At 41.0% G+C, this 23,883-nt stretch overlaps 1 protein-coding gene across 4 annotated transcripts in view; it reads right to left on the bottom strand.

The window, feature by feature from the left end:
* ntm (neurotrimin) overlaps positions 1 to 23,883 on the bottom strand; it is a 377,838-nt gene that overhangs the window by 100,524 nt on the left and 253,431 nt on the right. For 3 of the 4 annotated variants that reach the window (XM_074612066.1, XM_074612067.1, XM_074612065.1), the window contains one exon: positions 2,928 to 3,018. In XM_074612066.1, coding sequence (XP_074468167.1) covers positions 2,928 to 3,018 — 91 coding nt within the window. Of the gene's footprint in view, positions 1 to 2,927; positions 3,591 to 23,883 lie in introns of those variants that run through there. The other variant, XM_074612064.1, reaches the window with a different exon arrangement.

The following is a 23,883-nucleotide window of genomic DNA, read 5'->3' as shown; positions in this document are numbered from 1 at the left end:
TAACTGCAAATCCTGCTTCGTAGTCCAGGCCCCAGGTCTATAAAGCCACCAGATTCACTATTTCTTTTTTTTTTAACTCACCCAGTAGGCCCTGAACAATGTTTAAGCTGAAAACTGATGTAATACATTGCACTTATAAAACAGACACAGGACAAGGACAGGCATTCTTAAACTTATTACATATAAAAGAAGTCCAGATCAGCCCACTAGACCTCCGTCTGGTTTAGTTAGTCTTGCTGTACAGTTGTGTAATCAGCTGGAACACAAAGGATTCTGGGAGTACCTGGACACCAGTTTATGGATCAATGTGACGTAGCAATTCCAAATGTCCAGGTTCTAGATACGACGTGTTGTGTTATCAAGAGAATTTGGTTAGAAATGAAGTCAGATAAGACCTTGTGTCAAGAGCAGCTTTTAACGGGTTCTGACTTGATGTCTGCAGCAGTTTGAAGTGATTAGATTACTGATAACAGGTACTGTACAGGAGAGATATCCTGTTGGATCTATACATGGAAACATCAAGTATGTCCGCTTTGAGGATACAACAACTATTCAGGAAATCAGATTTTAAGCATTGTCTAATGTTTGCAATCACTAGTGAATCACAAATGAAGGAAATTATTATTATTAGTATTTAGGGGTGGGAAAAAAATAGTTTTTTTTTAATTCCAGAATCAATATATTTGCTTCATTTGAGGTCATATCCCTTCCGTATAAATCAACCAAAACAAACCGAAATGTACAGATTCAGTACAGAATTGTAGATATTTTCCAAAGTAAAAGTCCCTAGAAGTGTATGATTCAACTTTTTCCCATAGTCTAGTGTTAACAAAGTTAATCACAATACTTGTAGAATCACAACACTTAAAAATCGCAATACATATCGAATCGGCACCCAAGTATCGAATCGGGAGATAGGTGAGTCGTCCCAGCCCTATTATTATTATTCATTATAAAAGTTATAGGATTTTCAATTGTCATGTTGTGACCACGAGCCTGTGGAAGCTCTAGTTGGACCCTTAACCTATATATGCATCATTTGGGTGGTTTTGCAGTTTCTAGTCTGACCTCATGTCCATCAAGTGAAAACACTGAGAATGAGTGTCAGTGAGAACCACCTGGTGAAAATGTAATCACGGAGTCTAGACAGACCTCCAACAGACTTCCCTGTCACTTCCTTTAAACTCCCTCCTACAGGTCCATCCGTACAGCTCCAATGTGAGACGCAGAACAGCAACACTTTAACCATCATCTGGTAACACTTGCCCCCACCCCGCACATCACATCTTGCCAAACCCTGGTATCAAAGAAAATCCCCCTTCTTCCTTTGGCCATTGTGATTATTGCTGGACATTTTCCGACAGCACTTGAAAGCAACATAAATCCTTGTGTGTGCAGTAAGCCTCTGAAGCCTCTGAGGGCAGAGAGGAGGGGAAAGGTCACCGCAGACAATCCCCCATCTTCACCAGTAACTAGTCAATCCATTCCACTATTTATTGTAGGAGGTTTTTCTTTTCTCTTTTCACCTGCACACCCCCACCCTCCTCCTCCTCCTCCTCCTCCTCCTCCTCCTCCCTCAGTCCTCATCACTGTTTCTGCTCTTCCTCTCCATCCACAGACGCACTCTTCTTCCTCCTCTCCACCTTTAGTTCTGCACCGACACACAACAATTAAAGTCTCTCGTTAACAGCTGCTAAAGATTAGCAGAGTATCGCTTCTGAATTGAGTGTTTTCCAGAGACTAATCCTCTGAAATCCCCTTTTTTTACTCAACAGCGACAGGACAGAACAGAACATGATAAAACACACAGCCATGGTTCTGTTTCCTCACCACACTGAACACTAAACACTCCAGTAAGGAGGACAGACAGTCAGCCTGCAGGACAGAGAGTCTCCAGCCTGCAGGACAGACATCCTGGAGGACAGACAGCCTGCAGGACAGACAGCCTGCAGGACAGAGAGTCTCCAGCCTGCAGGACAGACATCCTGGAGGACAGACAGCCTGCAGGACAGTCAGCCTGCAGGACAGAGAGTCTCCAGCCTGCAGGACAGACATCCTGGAAGACAGACAGCCTGCAGGACAGACAGCCTGGAAGACAGACAGCCTGCAGGACAGACAGCCTGGAGGACAGACAGCCTGCAGGACAGAGAGTCTCCAGCCTGCAGGACAGACATCCTGGAAGACAGACAGCCTGGAGGACAGAGTCTCCAGCCTGCAGGACAGATATCCTGGAGGACAGACAGCCTGCAGGACAGACAGTCTCCAGCCTGCAGGACATTCTGGAGGACAGCCAGCCTGGAGGACAGAGTCTCCAGCCTGCAGGACAGATATCCTGGAGGACAGACAGCCTGCAGGACAGACAGTCTCCAGCCTGCAGGACATTCTGGAGGACAGACAGCCTGCAGGACAGAGAGTCTGCAGCCTGCAGGACAGAGAGTCTGCAGCCTGCAGGACAGACAGCCTGCAGGACAGACAGCCTGCAGGACAGAGAGTCTGCAGCCTGCAGGACAGACATCCTGGAGGACAGAGAGTCTGCAGCCTGCAGGACATTCTGGAGGACAGACAGCCTGCAGGACAGAGAGTCTCCAGCCTGCAGGACATTCTGGAGGACAGACAGCCTGCAGGACAGAGAGTCTCCAGCCTGCAGGACATTCTGGAGGACAGACAGCCTGCAGGACAGACAGCCTGCAGCCTGCAGGACAGACATCCTGGAGGACAGAGAGTCTCCAGCATGCAGGACAGACATCCTGGAGGACAGAGAGTCTCCAGCATGCAGGACAGACATCCTGGAGGACAGAGAGTCTCCAGCATGCATGCAGCGCGCAACTTCGGCGACAGGATTCCTCAGCAGCAGCAGCAGCAGCAGGACTGGAGGAAGGAGGAGGAGGAGGAGGAAAATATGGAAGAAGAAAAAAACCCAGCCTCACCTGAGAAAGACGGTCTCTCCTTGCCGGACGGTGATATTGTCCATCACTTTGTTGTCGGACTGAGAGTCTCCTTGGCTGCGGACCGGCAATCCTGCAGGCAGAAGAAGCAACATCCTCAGAGAGAACAGAAGTGTGCATTTTTTAGAAAAAGCGTCAAAGTGTCCTCGGACAGAAGACATCGTCTCCAGCCGAGAAGGTGTTACAAAAAAAGAAAAAAAAGAAAATCCACACAGCGAGACAGTCAGTGGAGATTATTCCCCCTCTAGTTCATTAGTGTTAATCCAGATCTGCTGTCTTCAGGTATCCGCGGTGAGAGAAGAGAAGAGAGAAGAGCAGAGGAGGAGACTCGACCTGTCTCATCTGACTGCGCTGCAAAACATCCGCTGTCTTTACTGTTTACTGCTCTTTAGATATCAAGGAAAAGAACATAATCCTGTCTGCTGCTGCTGCTCTTCCACCAAGTTCTTTATGAGAAGTCATAAACTGCTCCACCTATTGCAAACTGTCAATGTGCGCAGAAACTGAGAGAACAACAGAGAGACACGAGGCTCACATGCAAAAGAACAAAAAAAAAAAAAAAAAGAGGGAGATGCCAAGTTTTGCGATTTGCATCGGTTGTCAATGAGTTGTCTGTCGGTGCTGTCGGTGGATTTATTATGAGCTCGTTCTGTGTGTCTACGTCACAGAAGGACGCTGTGGGTGGTGTAGTGGTGGTGGTGCACTGTTAACAATATCCCAGTAAAATAACAATTATTATTATTATTAGTTTGTATTGAAAATCGATCCTGAAACTCAGATGTTTTCCCATTATTATTATTTTTATAATTATTTTTATTTTTATTTTTAATTTTTATTTGTATTATTTAAAAAGTATATATTTTTTTTCATGGTAGTTTGTTATGATATCTAGTTGTCTAATGGAAAAGAACAACCAAATGTACTTTTACAAAAGGTTGTGGCCAAATGCAATGGAGTCACACAAGACAAAAGACATATGCTTATGCCTATAAAACTACAGTATACTCTTCCATAATGACTCACTTTATAGAGGGGATATTATTAAAAACTATCTCATTCTAAAGATAGATGATAAAATACCATAAACCATGATTTGGTTGCCAAAAAAGTCATTGGTTGAAGTACACTGTTAAAATAAGAGTAAAGAACTGGCAGCAGGGTTGCCTTTATGTTACTGTAAAATTAACATTATTATACTGTTGCTGACATTTACAGCTTTGTACTGTTAATGAAAAATACTGTTTTTTTGTATTAATTTCACAGTATGTTACAGTTAATTTACTGTTTAAAGATACATTATATAGCTGTTTTTTCACATTCCTTTTACATTATCTTACTGATTTGTTTTAATGCACTATTTATTTTTTACATACATTTTAATAAACATTATTTTTTGCCTAGATGAATAGACTTAGCAGGTTACAGACATAGGAATAGTCACACTAAATACAATTAAAGGCACTTGTTAGGAAAAAGGCTATAATAGACTTGTTGTGTGTCTCTAGCTGGCTACAAGCACAGAATGCAAACCACAACAACATGTGAGTGAAGAACAATAAAGCTAATTCACTGATTTTACAATCATGTTCAATGTACAAGCCTCACATGAGCAGACCAGGTCCCAGAATTAAAGAAATACTGCATGAAACTGTTACTGATGATACTTTAGACAGTTGATCAGCAGTAAAGTGCTGTTTTTTAAGAATGCATTATAGTTCAGTTAAATTTAATTTAACAGGTTTTCTTTTGTATCAACAGTAAAGCACTGTTTTTAGCAATAACAGGTTAATACTGTTGAAATCCTGCTGTAAATTAACAGCAGTTGTTTACAGTGTGATGATGGTGGTGGAGCAGCACAGTGGATTCACATCAGTATCAAATATAGCCTCATGAAATAAAAAGAAATATGAATCACGCAGCTACTGAGTCTCTCTGCTATACTCCATATGGAGTTTATAATGCTTTATGGATTATTTCAAGTGTAACTGTGCCTCTGGTAGGCTACAGTGAGATTATAGTTATTGTTACCCATTTTATATCTCAGCACACCAATTATAGCCTTCGTTCCTACAGGCTGTTATAAAATCAACATTCAACATTATTTACTTATACCATATCAGTATACAGAAACATGCAGAAAATGGGTTATAGAAGCATCTGCGATAGATAGATAGATAGATAGATAGATAGATAGATAGATAGATAGATAGATAGATAGCTGCTTCAGTTTCAGTCCTGGTATTGTTCATGCAGGAACACTTGAATAGAACAAGACCATCATTAATGTGAATTGTAACACCGTGTGTTTTTCCTGCTATGATAAATCAACATACCTGACAATGCCTTCAACATTAAAATGCCAATAGGATGTAGAAATAGTAATAAAGTCACCCTAAGCTATATTGTTTGAGTTATGTGTGCTACCATAGATAGCTCACCTTATGTCAACACTGCATGAATGTATTCCTTAGATAAAACATAACGGCATGTCGTGGTAGTTAAATCGAAGCGTGCATTAAAGTCTCCATCACGGAGCTACGTGACCCAAGCTGATGATGCCGCCATTAAATATCAATATTGTTAATATAGATCTCTTTATGATGGAGCAAGAAATTACAGTGGAAAGGAAAACCATGTTTGTAGAAATAAACTCAAACACTGAGTGGATGAAATTCTCTACCTTCGTCTCATTCACATACACATAATGCATATATTATGTTTTTATCATTCACACTATTCATTTCCAATTCCTATTCAGATCATTTCCAGCGTGAAGCCCCGCTGCTTGTAATAGACGCAGCTGCTAGCCTGAGATGAATATGTGCAAACGAGTATTCTGCATTTGTGAGGAGCCATGTGCTTAACATTTACTGACTCATGTTGCGATGTGTCTCCTTTTTATTTCTGCTGGGCTGTTTGCTGTGTGCACTGTGTATCAGACCCTCCCTGGCTCTCTCAGCACAATCAATGCTTGATTACTACTGATTTCATTTTAACAACCTCTGAGGATTCTGTCCTCTGTCGTTCATATAAGCCATAAAAATAATAATTAAAAAAAACTTTGATGGTGGGTTAAAAAACTGAGAACAAGCCAAACGTTTTGCTTCAAACAATTGGATCATGACAGCGTCCCATTTTTAGAATGTGGCTATCAAAGTGGTACACGAGACCCAGGACGACGACGTCAATGAAGAACAGAGGCTCGTACTCATGTCCTCTGTGACCCGTGTTCATTCTACAACAACAACACAAATGTCACAACTGAGCAACAGACCAACATCAGGTAGCACCAGCTCTGATTCCTCTCAAAAGTACAATCACCTGATGCATTTACCAACATAAAAAAGCACATACATTACTACTATAGGTGTAAGCGGTGCATCTAGATGACGTTGAGACGTCATCTCATGTCGTCTCGTATCATTTAACACCACATTGTTACCGTGAAACGGACACAATTACGTATGTTTAGGCAACAAAACCACTCAGTTAGGGTTAGGAAAAACATCACGGTTGGGCTTAAAATAAGTACGTAAACTAAGAAAAATAAGTATGTGAACAATGTAACTTCAAAATACCTCAACGACACTTTGGGACATGAGCACCGATCTCCTGGTTGAAAGTCCTGTGTTTGTTTGACCCATCCACCTCCCCTCTCCCGTCCACCATGAGCAGTCTTTCTCACTATTTATACTAGCTTTTACATTGCAGTCAGTTCAGACCACATGGCGTTAAATGCCAAAAGCAAGAATGCTGTTGTGATTGTGACACACAAAATGACTGAACAAATTGGCGTGTCATTCATGGGCTGCGTACCTATATGTTGCAACAATGCCAGTTTCATCCACAAGGCGATAGATGAGCAATATTTCAGACTTTTTAATCATGATATATATGATGCTTCTATTGTTGATCCATTCATATAATGCACGATGTAATAAAATGTGAAAGGGAGGAAAGACTGCTTCTGTAATAACCACTCAAATTCATGCTAGCGCGGTTCAGCCTAAATACTGTAGTCTGTAGGTTCTCTGTCTGTCAGCAGTGTCCTCAGCCTATTCCCATTCAAAGCATGGCATACAACAACCCCGCTGAAAAAAAGTCAGCATGCAATTATTCAGTCCTGTGCTCGCAACAGCAAGTACTTTCACTCATTTAATCCCAGCACTCACCAATGCTTTCTCAATACCCAATATTTGCCTCTCAGCACTTTTACCTCAGTGTGTCACACTAGTGCAGGTGATGAAGTCATACGAATGTAAATCACAATCGGAAACATATTACTGGTGAACATACAATCATGTTAAAATATAAAATAATGTATGTTATGTCCAGGTTTCCAAATCTTCAGTGTGAGGTATCCACACAGTGGGAATGATTATAAGTTTTAATTAGTTTGACTCCCGAGGTGCAAATTAGACATTTGTGTCTGAAAAGGCCCCAAGAAGCTGCAGCTGCCTGACCAATAAATGCCAAAACCCATTATAAATCTGAATATGACGACCTGCATTAATTACTGGATAGAATTCAAAGCCAGAACATTGACCACTTTCTGCAAGAGCATCATTTGGTAAAAAAAAAATAATCATATGTTCTCTCAACCGCAGACTCAATGTGAAATCATGTTTAGTTTATTTGGTGATATCATATGGGTAATATGGATACTATACTATACTGTATCACATTTCTCCCCAAGCTCTAAGCATTATATTATGAGGCTAGAGGAAGTGGGTGTGCTTCAGGCTTGACAGCATCGAAGCTATTTTATAGTCCAGATCTTGAAAGGGACAGAATGAGATGTCACCATCCAGAACAACGAGCCTCCAGGCGGCACATTCCCGGGGAAGCTATACAGTCACGTCATCTGACTTGCTCGGAGCGCTGCGGCTCATAATCGAGGTTCCACCTCCACACATGTAGACTATAAATGCCACTGCTCCTGCACCCCTCTGCATCGCACCTGAGGGAAGTTGTCAAAGTAAATGAATGAGCCTCCTTTAGTTGAGTCAATCACTCACTATCAACATTTGGATCGACGCATGCTCAGTCAGTAAAGTGGCTGGATGGCATGTCACCTAAACAGAAAAGGTGGAGATCAATTAAACATTTATTGTAGACATTGTTTTTTTTGTTTTTCAATTTAGGGGGGAGTAACCTAAAGCAGTAAAAAAATATATAATATCTAAAATATTTTCAAATTATTAAAAACAAATTAAAACGCTATGATAATGTCTGTTTAATAGCCTGACAACAGATACGTCAATGTTGCGTTTTCAGCTTGTTCTGCTGCCTCCAAGTAGCCCCCAAAAAATAATGATTTCTTTTCTTTCTTTCTCTTTTTTCCCAATTTCTTTAAATGTTCCACTTTGACTATAGCCTTTAATTAACAACGACCCATTACAAACTGTGAATACTAAACTTGAAACGGAGTTGCATTTGAGAAACCTCACATACAAAAAAAACATCTTCGGAGACATGATGCATTGACTCGTTCAATGTTTAAGCAAAACCGTGACCTATACCTAACCTCAAGTGTTTCAGTTGCCTTAATATAATAACACATGGTATGCAGAATGTTGTATTGTACTCCCAACCATTCACCCCAACTTCCCCTCTGACTTCTATGCTGTATAGGGATTTTACATTTCATAATAAAGAAAATAATCCATGGAGCGTGCATTACATGTATTTGGAAAAGCTAATTAGTGATATTGAATCATATGTATAGGATATTAGGAATTGTTTGGCTTTTAAAGATGATGATAAATAGAGATACTGTGAAAAATGTATCTATGGTGGCTGTGCCCAAAAGAAAGTAATGAAGAACTAATTGTAAGGTAAATAAAGACCACAAGGAGACAACAAGCAAACAAACCCCAATCTACTTGATGGTGATGTCTAACTAAACTAATGATAATCATGCAGGCCTAATTGGTTGGTTTGAATCAAAGGACCACAGGGGAAAGCTGGGTGAAAGCAGTAAGTGACCCTCCTGCTTCAAATACTGTCAAGATGTCATTGAGCAAAGTGCTTAACCTCCAGCGACTCCAGCGGAGCCGCCTGGGCAGCTTCCCGGCACGACCCGGTGTGAAGCAGTGCGTCGCTGTAAAAACACATTTACTCAGCACAGTTTCACTTCTCTACCTCGCTGTAAACGGACATTCTGTTGGAGAAGCAGATTTGGGGTCCTTCCAACGCGCCTGAAGGTAATAAAGGAGCTTTTATCTGCTGTTAATTGGAATGAGTGACAGAGTGAAAAGGACTAACTGAAGAGTGCTTGTGAGGAAGACTGACAGATGAATGTCATCGGTCTTTAGTGTGTCATGATGTCACGCTAATCAGTGTAATCAGTTTAATGACCACTATTAGGCAATCCTCCACACATGTCAATCAAACTGGGATGTGTACTTTCAGTGGAGGACGAGTGATGGGTTAAGTGTGATGTCACACAGCAATCAAACCCATTAGAGCAGATAATGGCAATCGGTCCGACCGACCACAGATGCGGTCCACTTTTCAGCAGTTATCTGTATAGTAGACATAATGTAGGTACGCACAGCTGCTCATATTTCAAGAATGCTATCAAGTCAACTTAATTGATGCCAGTCGATGCCAGTGAGAGAGAGGGAGAGAGATTCCAGAGTATATGTGCATTAGTGGATATGAAGAGATTTATTCTAAAATAAGATATGCACCATTAAAGTATTATAGTTATATGGATTTTGAACATTTTAGGGGAAGTGGACCTGAGGCTAAAATGAGGTTTAGAAAGTCCACTAAGGGCGGTTGTTATGTATGTTACGGTTGTTACTGTTGTTACGGTTGTTACGGTTGTTACGGTTGTCACGGTTGTTATGTATGTCAAGCGTCTTTGAGAATATTATAAAGCGCTATATAAATCTAATATTATTATTATTATTATTATTATGTTACGCATGTTACAGTTGTTACGTATGTTACGGTTGTTACGGCTGTTCAGTTACGTTGTCCGGTGTTACGTATGTTAACGTTGTTACGATACATTGTTCCGTTCCGTTGTTCCGTTGCATTGTTTTGTCGCGTTGTTCCGCTGCGTTGTTCCGTTGCATTGTTCAGTCGCGTTGTTCCGTCGCGTTGTTCCGTCGCGTTGTTCCGTCGCGTTGTTCCGTCGCGTTGTTCCGTCGCGTTGTTCCGTCACGTTGTTCCGTCGTGTGTTCCGTCGCGTTGTTCCGTCGCGTTGTTCCGTCGCGTTGTTCCGACGTTGTCGCGTTACGTTGTTCCGACGTTGTCGCGTTACGTTGTTACGTTGTTACGTTGTTACGTTGTTACGTTGTTACGTTGTTACGTTGTTACGTTATTATTTAACACAAACCATGATCTTTTTTCTAACCTTAACTAAGCAGTTGTGTTGCCTAAACCTAACCAATCCTTTCACAGTGTTAACCACGTGGCACTGTGTGTTTCTGAAAGCGTGATACAAGGCTGATATGAAACGTATTAATGAAATGTTTTTGGTTCAGGAATGTCAAAATTCAACATAATGTTGATACAGTAAACACGTCTTGTCACATGCTTCAAGTCACTGTTGACTGTTTCCAATATTAAACAATGACCACAATCTTTCTCTAACCTTAACTGAATGCTTCAGCTGCTGTGAGCAGATATTGTAGAATGAATGGAATAAATTGTCATTGAACATTTTGCAGATACGTTCAGAATGTGGGTTACGTTCTATGACTTGGCAGATACAGTGCATTTTTTATAAAATACATAATCAGCACGGCATTATGTTTCTCTCCAAACGTATCTGCTGTAGCAACTTAGTAGCATGCAAACACTATTACTAGGGGACGGAATTGGCACATGGTGTATCACCAGATTAACAAACATACATAGTCAGTCTTTGTGTAAAGCAAACTGATAATTAAGTGCTGTGTCTTTCTTTTTTTTTTAATTCCTGTCTACCTTTTGATATGGTTCCTAGAAAATACTGTATTTGCTATAATTGCTGGCTTAATTAGTCTGATGCTTTAGACAGCAGGATGCTTTCGAACCCTTTTTCCTGTCCTGCAAACCTATCAATTAGTATTTTACATAACAAATGTCCTCTTTACGTCACTGCCAGTCTGGCATCATAACAGTGATTCACAGACACAGCAACTGTATTTATATAACAGGTGCTTTGCAATCTTTTTCAAACACCATATAACTACCGAGATGAATAGCCCATAGATTATATTGCCATTGGTTGTCTTGACAACCAATGAGTGCAAAGTGGAGTGTTAGATCGGCTAGAAAGAAATCCACATCCTGTCGGTGCTGAGAAAGTAACAGGAACAAACTTGATACAGCATCAAGCAACAACCAACAGTAACCCCCGATCAGCTGCAGTCTGCAGCACCTTCCACAGTGTAATTTACACTTAAGTTGGGAGCCACAGGCCAGATGTGCATGAAATGGATCACGCTGGTGTTCTGAACAGCGAGTTAAACGGTTATCTCTGCTGCTCTGCACTGTGATCCCTCTTGATGACTTCCAGATGGTCATTCTCCATCTTTAAGACTCTCTTTGTCCACAAGGGAAGCTGGGGTAATGAGGTCTTAGGCACTGGCATTAATGAAATATCACCCTGCAGACTGAGGGGAGCAATGCGGCGAGAGGATCTCAACGAGGAAGTCAGCCGGACACCTCGACCTACTGTACGTGATGAAACGATGAGACTGCCTCTGGAAGATCTCGATGGTTTAAAAATGCTTGGTAAATCGTTCACACATTAATCACACACATTTCTCCCAGTGTAGAATTAAGCTCACAGTATGATTGGATCTCAAGAGAGCCTGGTGAGAAAAAAAAGACAGTGTGAATGTGTTTATGCAAGATTTCCCCATTGTATGCAAGTGGTTGCATGTCTAAATAATTGTGCTGGAGCACTTGCAGATGCGCGGACAGGAAGCACTTGACTTGGGGTTTGGGCTCTTGGAGGAAAAACAATAATTAAGAGTGAACAAACAGTGGTGATAGCAGCTGAGGGAGAGGCACTGTGGTTGAGTGGCTGTGAAGACAGCTAGTTGTGGCCGGGGAGAGGATTCCAATTGGCACCGAATCAGAGGACAATCGCGCCTGGAGGCTCGCGCTCCGCTCCACCCCCAACACTCACCAAGAGCATGCATTTGCCAAGATCTTAATCATGATGGCCTCGAGCAATCAATACCAAAGTGGCCCTTAGGTGTTAGACATCTCCGAGAGAAGTGACCATTACTTTCTAATAAAGAGATTGATCCCGGCAAAGTCATCCTGATCACCCCTTAGCAATGGCTTCCTGACTGCGAGGTATGTTAAGATCACTGCGGTGACACGTCCTCAGCTATCTCTCCCAAAAATCTCGCAGTCGGCGGAAAACCACATTCCATTCAGCGACACCTCGCCACGGAGGCAGCCGCACTTTCACAAGCATCTCATTTTGTCCTTTGCCTCCGTAAAAGAGCCGCGTATGGACGGGGAAATGGATTTGAGGCCATATATCATACAGCAACATATCCATGTAAACAACTATATGTGGTCACCCGGAGCAACGTTAAAAAACATCTCGCTGCAGGCGATGGACTCACTAATTCACACAGGTCAAAGCAATATAAGGCGTAAACGCACAACACCAGGAAAACACTTTATCTTCAGATGTCTTAATAATCTAGAGAGCTGGGGAGCGCCTCAGTAATTATTAATGGCAATGGTGTGGGCTTGTTTGTTTATTCATCTTAGCACATTTTTCGAGGGGGAGACACACACACACACACACACACACACACACACACACACACACACACACACACACAAACACACACCCACATGGGCGCACTTTGCTTCCCTTGAGTTGAGGCACTTTAATTTACCCATTTTTTGCTGCTTTGCCATTTTTTTTCAGTAAAGCTTTATAAAAGTGTCAGCTTAAGGCAGAAAGGTGCACACATCTAATTATTATGTGGTTATATTCTTTTTGTTGACAAAATCAAGCCGCTACGAGCTCTCCTACGGGAAAGGGGGAAAGGAGCGGCTGTGACTAATAATAATACATTAACCAAAGAAATATGCAAAGCCTTGTGGCAACCCAAACTTTTGACTTTTTTAGGCAAAGGGATATATGTATATATGTATATACTGTATATATGTATATGATGCATGCTTGACAGGGACTAAATATGAATCAAAAAAGAAAAAAATAGTAAATAGGGTGCTCTCGGTTGTAAAATAGTAACTCTAGCAGCAGTAGGCGAGATTGGAGCAAATATGATTTTAAAGGTCCCATATTGTAAAAAAAAAAGTGAGATTTTCATGTCTTTTATATTATAAAGCAGTTTTTTTCTGTCCATTTGTGATGTCACAAATATACAATATATGGATTATTACACGGTTTTAAAGATAAACATTCTAAATGTGTCCCAGTTTATTTCCTGTTGCAGTGCATGTGAAGGACATCAGCTGACAGGGAGTAAACATGGACCCAAACTGTTGCCTAGCAACACAATTCCGTTGAAATGCACTAAAACGGAGCGTTTCAGACAGAGGGTAAATACAGGTATAATCAGGCAGACAGTATGAGGAAATTAAAGTTTTTTTAAACATTACAGAATGTAAACATGTTCTATTAGAAACACAAAATACAAGTATGAACTTGAAAATGAGCACGATATGGGACCTTTAAAAAGTTATTTTTATAAAACGGTCACTATATCCTGACATTAGTGCATGAGACAGGTAATCTGAAAAATGATCATGTATATGTAATACATTAATACTCACTTAAAAACATACTTATTGTGGTTATAAGCATTGTAGTTATTGTTAATATACTGCCTGTAAATGCTAAAAAGTGGGGTCAAACAAAATGTTATCATCTTTTTTCCTGTTGAACTGAGGGTGTCACCGTTTTGCACCACTAAGCAGAGATTGATGCCAGGACACGGTGTGGTTTTTGACCTTGACTACAGTCCACATAACACACTGTGTGCTATTAATGCCTTCCTCTCACATGATATATTTGATTGTTTATCTTCTGCGGCAACTCGCTGCAGGACCAGGTCGGCATCCCTGGAACCTGCTGCCCAGCTGCAGGAGGAATTATGAACTCCAAATGTGATGTGCCATCAAAACAAAACAAGATAAATCGACCTAAACTGCCTCTTCATCCGATACAGTGTGTGCAATACTTCATGGAAATAGCTACCTTGTTTACTGTTGATGATGTAGCATCAGCCAACACCTTCTCATCCCAACTCGTCACATCCCGCCGCCTTGTCATGCTCCCTGGGGCCCCTTGGTGTCACGCCCCGCCCCACCCCACCCCTTGGTGTCACTTTACTTTTGGCTTCAAAACCACTATAGTCTGGTTTAGGAAAAAACAATATGGTTGGGCTTAAAACTACTACGTTTGTACAGTGAAAATGACACTGAACGTTGTCATTGATTGTAACGTAATGCACGGGACACAAGCAGCCAATTGGAAGGTCGGAGGTTCGATTCACACTTTCTCAGAGCACATACTTTCTCATATAGTTTACATTGTAGTCAATGAACGCCCAAACCGTTTCATACTGCCGCTGGAGGTACCTTGTGCGGCGGTATCAAGCCGTGACAAAGCGTCGGTATTTGACGCCTAGAGAATGAGAACTGGCCGCATCAGCACAGGTACGTAGTCTCATAAAGTGGCCTTTGCTTGACAGTCAAACGGAGTGTGTAAATGAAACATATGAGTTCTTACATTACAGTGAAACATGTAGGGAAAAGAAGAGACAGAGCTAACATTGCAGCTGCAGTCCATGGATAATGTTGCAATGTTTTATCATTGCATTTCATATCATATATAGAAAATGCAACATCATCCATGCACTGCAATGGTGATTTCATATTTATGCCATCTGTCCCTTTAACTACACTGACAGGATCTGTCTGATCTGTCTCAGCCAGTTATGGCGCTTTTTTGACGTTACTTGTAAAGGTCGATGCAAGTACAATACAAATGAGTGGCAGCTTGAAGGCTGCAACACCTACACACCTCTAGGTCAAGGTCGTGGATCAGCTCAGCACTCTGAATCATCTTTTTCTGCTCCAGCTTAAACTGTTGCAAAGATATTTCGGTAGACTGGTGACAACTGGACAGAACACGAACATATGCACCCAAACGGCAGTGACAAACTCTACAAACCTCTGTGAACGCTGGATATGAAAAGAAAAGTGCCAAGAGAAACTGGGAAGGAGATGATAGTAGGGACATGGCAGCAGTACTAGACCACACACACACACAAACACACACACACACACACACACACACACACACACACACACACACACACACACACACACACACACACACACACACACACACACACACACACACACAAACACACACAAACACTCACACAAAAACTGGACACTTCTAGGTTACCCATCAATTCTTCTCTCCTATCTGAAGATGATACAGCTGCTGTGTTACTTGCATCTTGTGCCATGGCAGAGGGGTCATTGAGATTAAATGCCAACCTCAGACCTGCCTCTTAGTTGATGAGGCCTGTCAAGGCAGTGGGAGAGTGAAGGATTGTGCTGAAATAGAAGCACAAGTGTGTCAGATGCCCCTTCAGCCTGCCAACAAACACTAAGGCTTTGTAGTGTGGAGTCAGGCGTATGTTCATCCATATTAGGGCTGTCAATCGAGAAAAAAAAAAATATATATATATATATATTTAATCGCTATTAAATCGCATGACTGTCTACAGTTAATCGCAATTAATCTCAAAATAATCGCATACTTTTATCAACGTGAGAGTCCGCAAATATGCTGCTTTATGCAAATGTATGCATATATGTATTATTGGAAATCAATTAACAAAACAAAACAATGACAGATATTGTCCAGAAACCCTCACAGGTACTGCATTTAGCATAAAAAACATGCTCAAATCATAACATGGCAAACTGCAGCCCAACAGGCAATAACAGCTGTCAGTGTGTCAGTGTGCTGACTTGACTACGACTCTATGAATATATAAAAATCAACAAGTATGTTCAATAATAATAATAATAATAATAATATCTTGGATTTATATAGCGCCTTTCATGAAACCCAAGGACACTTAACAAAGACATAAATAAATACAACAAATGTAACAGTAGCTAGAGGCAATCAATTCTGTGCACAGAATTTCCAATTTCAGAATTTTCTTTTTATTTATTTTTCCTTTCCTTCTTGGTATGGTCATGTTATGTGTGTGTACACGTATGTATAATTTAAAAAAAAAAGAAAAAAAGAAAGAAAGATATGTGAAAAATATGTGAAAAATGTCTGAAAAAATTGTGAAAACTGTAAGAAAAATATGTGAAAAATTACCACAAAATATGTGAAATATGTCCCAAAAATATCCAAAAATTATCTGAAAATTATGAGTAAAATATGTAAAAAAAAATAGGCAAAAAATGAATATCTGAAAAATGTCTGAAATGTATTAGTAAATAATAAATACATAACAAGAACATTGGCATCAGAAAAGAAAAAAAATCTGTGCACAGCCATTCATTCTTACTTGACCCACAAGTTGTAGTATTTATTTAGCAATACTATACATTTCTCCCTATATTTATTTATTTATATTTAGGACAGGCTGTAATGTGCATGTTAGGTCTTTGGCTTTTTTGGGTAAACCAATAGCCATTTTCATTTATATCAACAATTTCTGTCAAACTCCTACAGATATAGATGAACAATTACACTACGAAATGTCAATGATAAAAAAGGTTAATTCAACAGAGACATAAGATTGATTACATGTTCAAATCTGGGCCACATGTCCTATGATGTTGAGCGGTCATGCTCCCTCCACAATATTTAAGGATAGTCATTCCTCCCCCACGTTTTGCTGTGTCAGCCAGCTGTCACCATATAACTTCCCCCGAACACCCCCAGAAATAATTCTCTTGCTCAGTCAAGCAGTGAAGGTCACCCGGACAACAACTCGGGATGCACATATGTAGTGCATTACTTTACTGTGTGTGTGTGCCTTTGCCCTTCCAAACCCTGCACAATACAATATTGGAGAGTTTCCCCAGTCAGTCAACAGCGGATGTTCATTTTCAACCTTTTATTAAAACATTTAAAGCATTTATTTGCCGAGAAAGGGGAATCTGTCCTAGTCATGTCAAAATGAAGAAGAGCCTCCAGCTCTGTGAGGCTGTGCTTAAATAGACACAGCAGAGCTTTGAGGTAAATACTAACGTCAGCATGTTAACATGCTAACAGTGACAACATGTAGATGTAAGAAGTACAGTTGAGGCTGACAGGAATGTCATTAGTTTTGCAGATATTTGGTGATGAACCAAAGTATGATGGAGCTTCATGAAACATTAAAGGGAAACTTTGCTGATTTTCAACCTGCTTTGTGTCGTCGCCATGCGGCTGGTATGTGCAAATTAACGATGTTCGGCTTCCCTCCGTGTTACCAGCGGCCGAACCTCTCCACTCAGCTGATGCAAAATGAGGCGTTTCGCGTAATCTAACAGACCCTCGTTGGCAAATGATCGGCAGATGGATGGGTAGCTCCGGGCGCTGGTAACACGGAGGGAAGCCGAACATGGTTAATTTGCACATGGCAATGACACACAGCAGGTTGAAAATCAGCAAAGTTTCCTTTTAAGGGATCACCAAACTCATCCATATGTATCCTCAATGGACAACCTCTGGGGACAATGCTAACAACTATGCTCAATGCAATGATATCTGTCCTAAATGTCTTGGCAATCCATCCAAAAGTTGTTGAGATATTCCGTCTGAATGTGGAGCTGAGTGGTTTACAGACCAATATTGCTACCCATAACACAATTAATTGCCTGATGTAGGCTTGTTAATTTGTTTTCTCATCATCTCAGTCAACCGACCTCGAGTCTGAACTGTCTCTCCTGAAATGCATGCATGGATGGTAATAATGCCCTCTTCAGTGCTGTTATTTCTGTACAGACTGATCATCAAATTCATATTTCTAAACCATATTGCAAAGGGAGCAATGCTCATATATTGGTCCATCACCAGACTGTCCAAAAAGAAGATTAGTGTTTCAATTTAAAACAATAACCTTCAAATTAAAACATGCAACAGTATTTGTGCATATGGCTCCCCAGCTTCCTTGACATTTAGATTCTAAAATTGAAAGTGCAGTTTTATTGCTACCAGATGTTATCAATGGAGCCAAAACAAGAGAAAGGGCAGCGCCTGGATTGGTGACATTTTCTTTCAAACTCGCCAAAGTTGATTAAAGAAGAGCCCATTTCCTGCCGAGAGCAATGTCGTTAAAAAATATACGAGAGATGTGCTCTATGTAATTGAATTAGTTATATTTGTTTTATGATTTCCGTCACACATAAAGCCGTTTCTGTACTGCATACAAATTATTGCAATAATAGTTAAAGGTCTGGTGTGTGGGATTTGGGGACATCTAGCGGTGAGGTTGCAGATTGCAACCAACTGAAACTTCTTCTGTGTGCCAAGCATGAAGAAGAACTACGGTGGCATTTCTGCCAATAAATCCCCCTAAATGCTACACACTGTCCCTTTAATATTGTCACACGTTTTGCTATTTCCAAAGTACAACTACATAACACCATAGAGACATATCAAACTGGAGAGATTATTCTATTTATTTTAGGAATCACAATGCTCCAGCAGAAAATCTTCAATTTCTAGATAAGCAATTTTAAAAACAACTAGTGAAGAGGTCAAAGGGTGAGAGCCACAGTACCCAGACAATACATCCTGCAGCACTTAGATAAGTGTCAGGAAATATATATATACGACCAAGCAGAGATTATATAGACTGCAGGTTTTTATTGGAAAGATAAACTAAACAAAAGGCTTCGGTAATTGCCTGATGCACTGTCACAGACTATAGTGCTTTATGGTTTAGCTTTGGCAGCTATCTGAATGCTTTCAGCCCCTTTAAATGTATTCTCTTTAGTCATCCAATGGGCTCCAAATTTATCTGTGCTGTGTGGTGTCCTTGGGTGTTCACACGCCATCTGTGTGAAATAACATAGTCTGCTTCAAAATTACATTTCAGTCTTAAAAAAATAAAATAAATCAACACCAGCTTATCCAACTGTTACACCTCTACACCTTCACAGCTTAAATGTATTTCCTTAACAAGGCAACCGTAAACATGCCATACCCTGAAAATGATGCCATCCCCCTCAGGGCAAGGCCGTAACAAATGCTATCTTTTACCCATCATTTCAGCGCCCCTGTCGGGTCATTCAATTTAATTTTGTGGAAATACAGATTGGTGATTTCTAAGATATTGCTCTTATTGCGCTGTGAATATATGAATTAATAAACAAATGTTGTAGCTCTTCCTGTGTGCCAGGACTGTTTTCTAATTTTGACACAAAACACTTATAGCACCATTCTCCTTAAATATGTATGAACATATTAATAAACATTCAATTGCATTATGTCTGTAGAAACTAACCCAAATCCATGTATTGCCTCTTCGACAGGGCTCATTCCTGTGCAAGTAGACATTTCTCAAGCTCCAATGTATAATGCCTGAAGTCGAAACCAGGACTAGGCTGTTTAAAATTCTGTTGATACCTGCACCCACACTACCATTCTCCTCTTCACGTCTGCCCTGTTTACTAAGACATATTCTCTCCATCAAGCCGGTGTGAGCCATCAGAGTAATATGTATGTAATATGTAATCAGATGTTTGATGCCTTGTGGGAGATAATCTCAGCTCACAGATGAAGACGTTGAATAATGGAGCTGCTGAAGCTGTTTCAATATTTACCTACTTAACATTTCTTTTTTTGTATTTTACAATGTGCCATTCCTCACCTACACAGATGTAGATCATATTTAAAGGGTCAGTTCACCATCATCAGTTACAATAAGTAGCTATGCAGACAGTTTTGGTTTAATTATGTCAAGGTGAACAGAGGCGAATGCTGTTTGTGATGCTCAAAACATTCAATTAAAGAACAACAACAAGAAACAAATAGCAAGAAAACGTATCCCAGTGACTGACTCAGTAAACTCAGCACCGATCTACTGTGTGCACAAATCCTTTCTCCTCCATCTAGCAGCTTGTAACTTGAACTACTTTATAAACGTCACTATTTTTGTGGACTTTATTTAGCGTGTTCTGTACGTTCTCTTCGGCCCAGATGTCAAGCAAACATCAGACTTCTGCAGAAGTCCAGGTCAGTGCTCTCCCACTCATTACGTTTGTCTTTGACATATCGCAAATGCGTTTGTAAGTGGATGCATGCAGTTTAGTTGTATGGGAAGGTCATTTTGTGGGAGAAACAGGGTTGGTAATTGACAAACTAATGCTTAAAACATTGAAATGTTGGGTTTTGCATTCTCAAAAATCAAATCATCTTCAACCTCTTATCTGGGGTCGGGTTACGGGGGCCACAGCTCCAGCAGGGGACCCCAAACTTCCCTTTCCCGGGCCACATTAACCAGCTCTGACTGGGGGATCCCGAGGCGTTCCCAGGCCAGTGTGGAGATATAATCTCTCCACCTAGTCCTGGGTCTTCCCCGTGGTCTCCTCCCAGCTGGTCGTGCCTGGAACACCTCCCAAGGGAGGCGCCCAGGGGGGCATCCTTAATACATGCCCGAACCACCTCAGCTGGCTCCTTTCTCTACTCCGAGTCCCTCACGGATGACTGAGCTTCTCACCCTATCTCTAAGGGAGACGCCAGCCACCCTCCTGAGGAAACACATTTCGGCCGCTTGTACCCGCAATCTAGTTCTTTGGATCATGACCCAGCCCTCATGACCATAGGTGAGAGTAGGAACGAAGATTGACCGGTAGATCGAGAGCTTTGCTCAGCTCTCTTTTCATCACAACGGTGCGGTAAAGCGAAAGCAACACCAATGTGAGTTACCATTAGGGGTAGGAAAACAGAATTTGGGTGAACCCACCCTTAAAGTATGAACTGGGTCTGACTTTCTAATGACAGGTGATCTTATTTACTTCATATGTTCACATGACTTAATTTACTATAAGATATGTTGACACACTACAATTATATTACACATATTAAAGTGCATTTCAAGGCCACATAACCTGTCCATACTGATTATGCATTAAATCATGATGAGATATTCTGATGTGGTTATTTTGCAATTAAAATTCTGATATATGTTTTACAGTATTTAAACTGTAAGAGATGGACAATAACACGGATGGATCAGCAGTCCAACTAATTTCATTCTGAAGAGAAAAAATAAATGAACCAGAACTAAACTGAGCTGTATTTCTAATAACTCGCCCTAATAACAACCCTTGACACTTATAGGCTTTTATTTATTTCTCCTACGTCACTGCAATTTGGTGAAATTATCTGTAATTATCACCTTGCGGTAACGTTCAGTGGACTCAAAGGCGACTCGACGGCCTTAAATGATGTGGTAGGAAATGTTCTGCAGCAAAAGGCCACAGCTATACGCCTTCTCTCTCCGTAATCACCGAGACCCTCGACGGCGGAGCGTAGAAATGCTCGGCTTTAACAAGCTCCGACTGTAACATTTGCAGCTTGCACTTAAAAAAAGACTTGTCATCAAAGATATCCTCCCACACAATTTGGAAACAAAACATATCTCAGCATCATCGCTCACTAAACAAAATGTGACAACAGTAAGTATTCTGTTTCATTTGCATCGCCTCTCTGGCTTTCTCTTTCACCCTTTTACGGATTGCTTATAACATGCAACCCCCTCTACACACACACACACACACGCACGCACACACACACTTGCAATGGAGGGAGTGTTGGAAATAAAAATGCCAAGCTGGAGAGAAGACAATGTAAAAGCAGCCAGTTTGATTAAAATCCACTGTACACATTATGGTGATGCATGTACAGCACCGATTTGTAGGAAATGTTGTTAAATAAGGGTGTGAAGGAGGATGAGGACATTCCTAACTTCCTTAATTCAATCTTATCGTATCGGTATAGGTTATATATAGAGAACAGACTAACCCATGATGGAACAGTGTACTGACTGCATCCTGTGATTGGCAGTCCGTTCTGTAAAACATAGACATCAGCTGCAGGAACATCCTTACAAACAGTCTGAGAACTGGAAAACGGACAGATATGCATGTAGGGCTGATAAACTGGGGGGGGGACTTTTACTACAGCATGTAATTAAATTCTTCCAGTGCAAAATAAAGATAAGGATTCCATTAGCCCCCTAAAACATTCTGGGATAATGATTTTTTTTGTGGTTGATGGAGCACCTCATGTGGGACAGGTGGGATTTACTCCCGGGCTCGACTCGGCAGTGCGGCAGGAAGGCACTGCACCCAACCACGGGAGCCAGCGACGACATTTGATGCACCATTGGCACCAGAGGCAAATGAGATTACGGCACGGGGAATGGAATTGACTCTCTCCTTGACAGATTTACAGATCCCCACTGGATAGAATACAGACGAAAAGGCTGTAAAACCCATCATCTGTGGGGTGAATTACACACGGCTTGGAACAACTTGTTTGGTTTAGGAAATCCAACACACCAGCCTCTTTTGATTTACGTGCACCTCAGCCACCCACCTCCTTGCTCCCCACCCACCCTCGTGGAAGTGTGCATGGGTGGCAGTGTTTCCCTCCAGCTGTGATTCATTCATCTCATCTTTGTTAAATCACTGTCCTTGGCCTTTGATCTATTAGCTGCATGCGAATAGAATAATTCAACGCTGTATATTACTAGCTGTACATCACAACACTTGTAACACTATCGATTTCTCTGTTGGGCAAATAGATACAATCTGAATATGAGCATCCAAGACCGCTGGCGTCTCTCTGTCCCTAAGCAATAACGTGCGGAGGTCAAATAAAGCCTCGCAGTCGATTTCCACAATAAAAGTGTCTTGACTGCACTTTGAGAATTCTGAGACAAACTACAAAGACACCATATTAAATATTTAACCATCCCTCACCTCATGTTGCCGTCAATCCATCACCTTGATCTATGTTATATTGATACACACACACCCACACTGCTGGAGTCTGTGTATTAAAACTGTCTAATGTGTCTGTGGAGAGGAGACACTGAGCTCCTGCACCCCAAAAACCTCCAGTAGTCTGCACCCCCAGCCAGGCAGAACTGAACAATCCCATCTCACTTGTCTCTCAGCGGTGCAGAGCTGCACCCAGATGATTTCAGCTGCATTCAGTCAGGGCAGATCATAAAAAGTCAAGATGTTGTATATACAGCAGATTTGCGGTTATGGGATAATATGTCTTTGAGGAGCTGAGATTCTGTATGATCATCAGATCGGCTCTATACATAAGAACCGGCTGACTGAAGAACACGGCATGAAGCATGTTTATCACCTTGATCATCTGATAAAAGGGGAAAAACTAAAATAGCCATATTAATTGAATTAACTGAGCAAAATGTGAAAGCAACTCCATCACAAAACATCCAGGAGTGTATTATTCATGACACTGATTAAAAAATGTTTCACCTCAGTTTGTTCAGGCAAACTGAATGCTTAAACGAGCGCAAGGTTTATCATCAAAGGTACTGGAGGGGGGTGGAACACAGAGGAAGCAACAGCGGTAATCAACGAAACAATGAAGGATTGTTGTCATTGTCAGAGACTATGAGATTCATTATAATTCACAGAATGCATAATTCATATGCATATGCTCATTACAGTTATATTCCCAATCAAATACCCTTGATTCAGGAGATTTTCAACAAAAGGCCCGCTGCATGCTTTCTGAAATGTTGTCTTGCCTAAACAAATTTCAGATGTGAAAGAACAATTTTTTAAATAAATCATGGAATGAAATCGACTAATTAAATTCTGCACTGGGCAGCTCGTATGCTGGCAGCTTCAAACTGGAGCAACTTCACTGTAAAGCTATATTTCTGAGTAACTGTGATAATCTTATATTTAGATT

Source organism: Sebastes fasciatus, chromosome 16, assembly GCF_043250625.1.
Source record: "Sebastes fasciatus isolate fSebFas1 chromosome 16, fSebFas1.pri, whole genome shotgun sequence".
Taxonomy (NCBI): Eukaryota; Metazoa; Chordata; class Actinopteri; order Perciformes; family Sebastidae; genus Sebastes; species Sebastes fasciatus.
The sequence above is the reverse complement of the archived record's forward strand: the minus strand, read 5'-3'. Positions and strand labels throughout refer to the sequence as shown.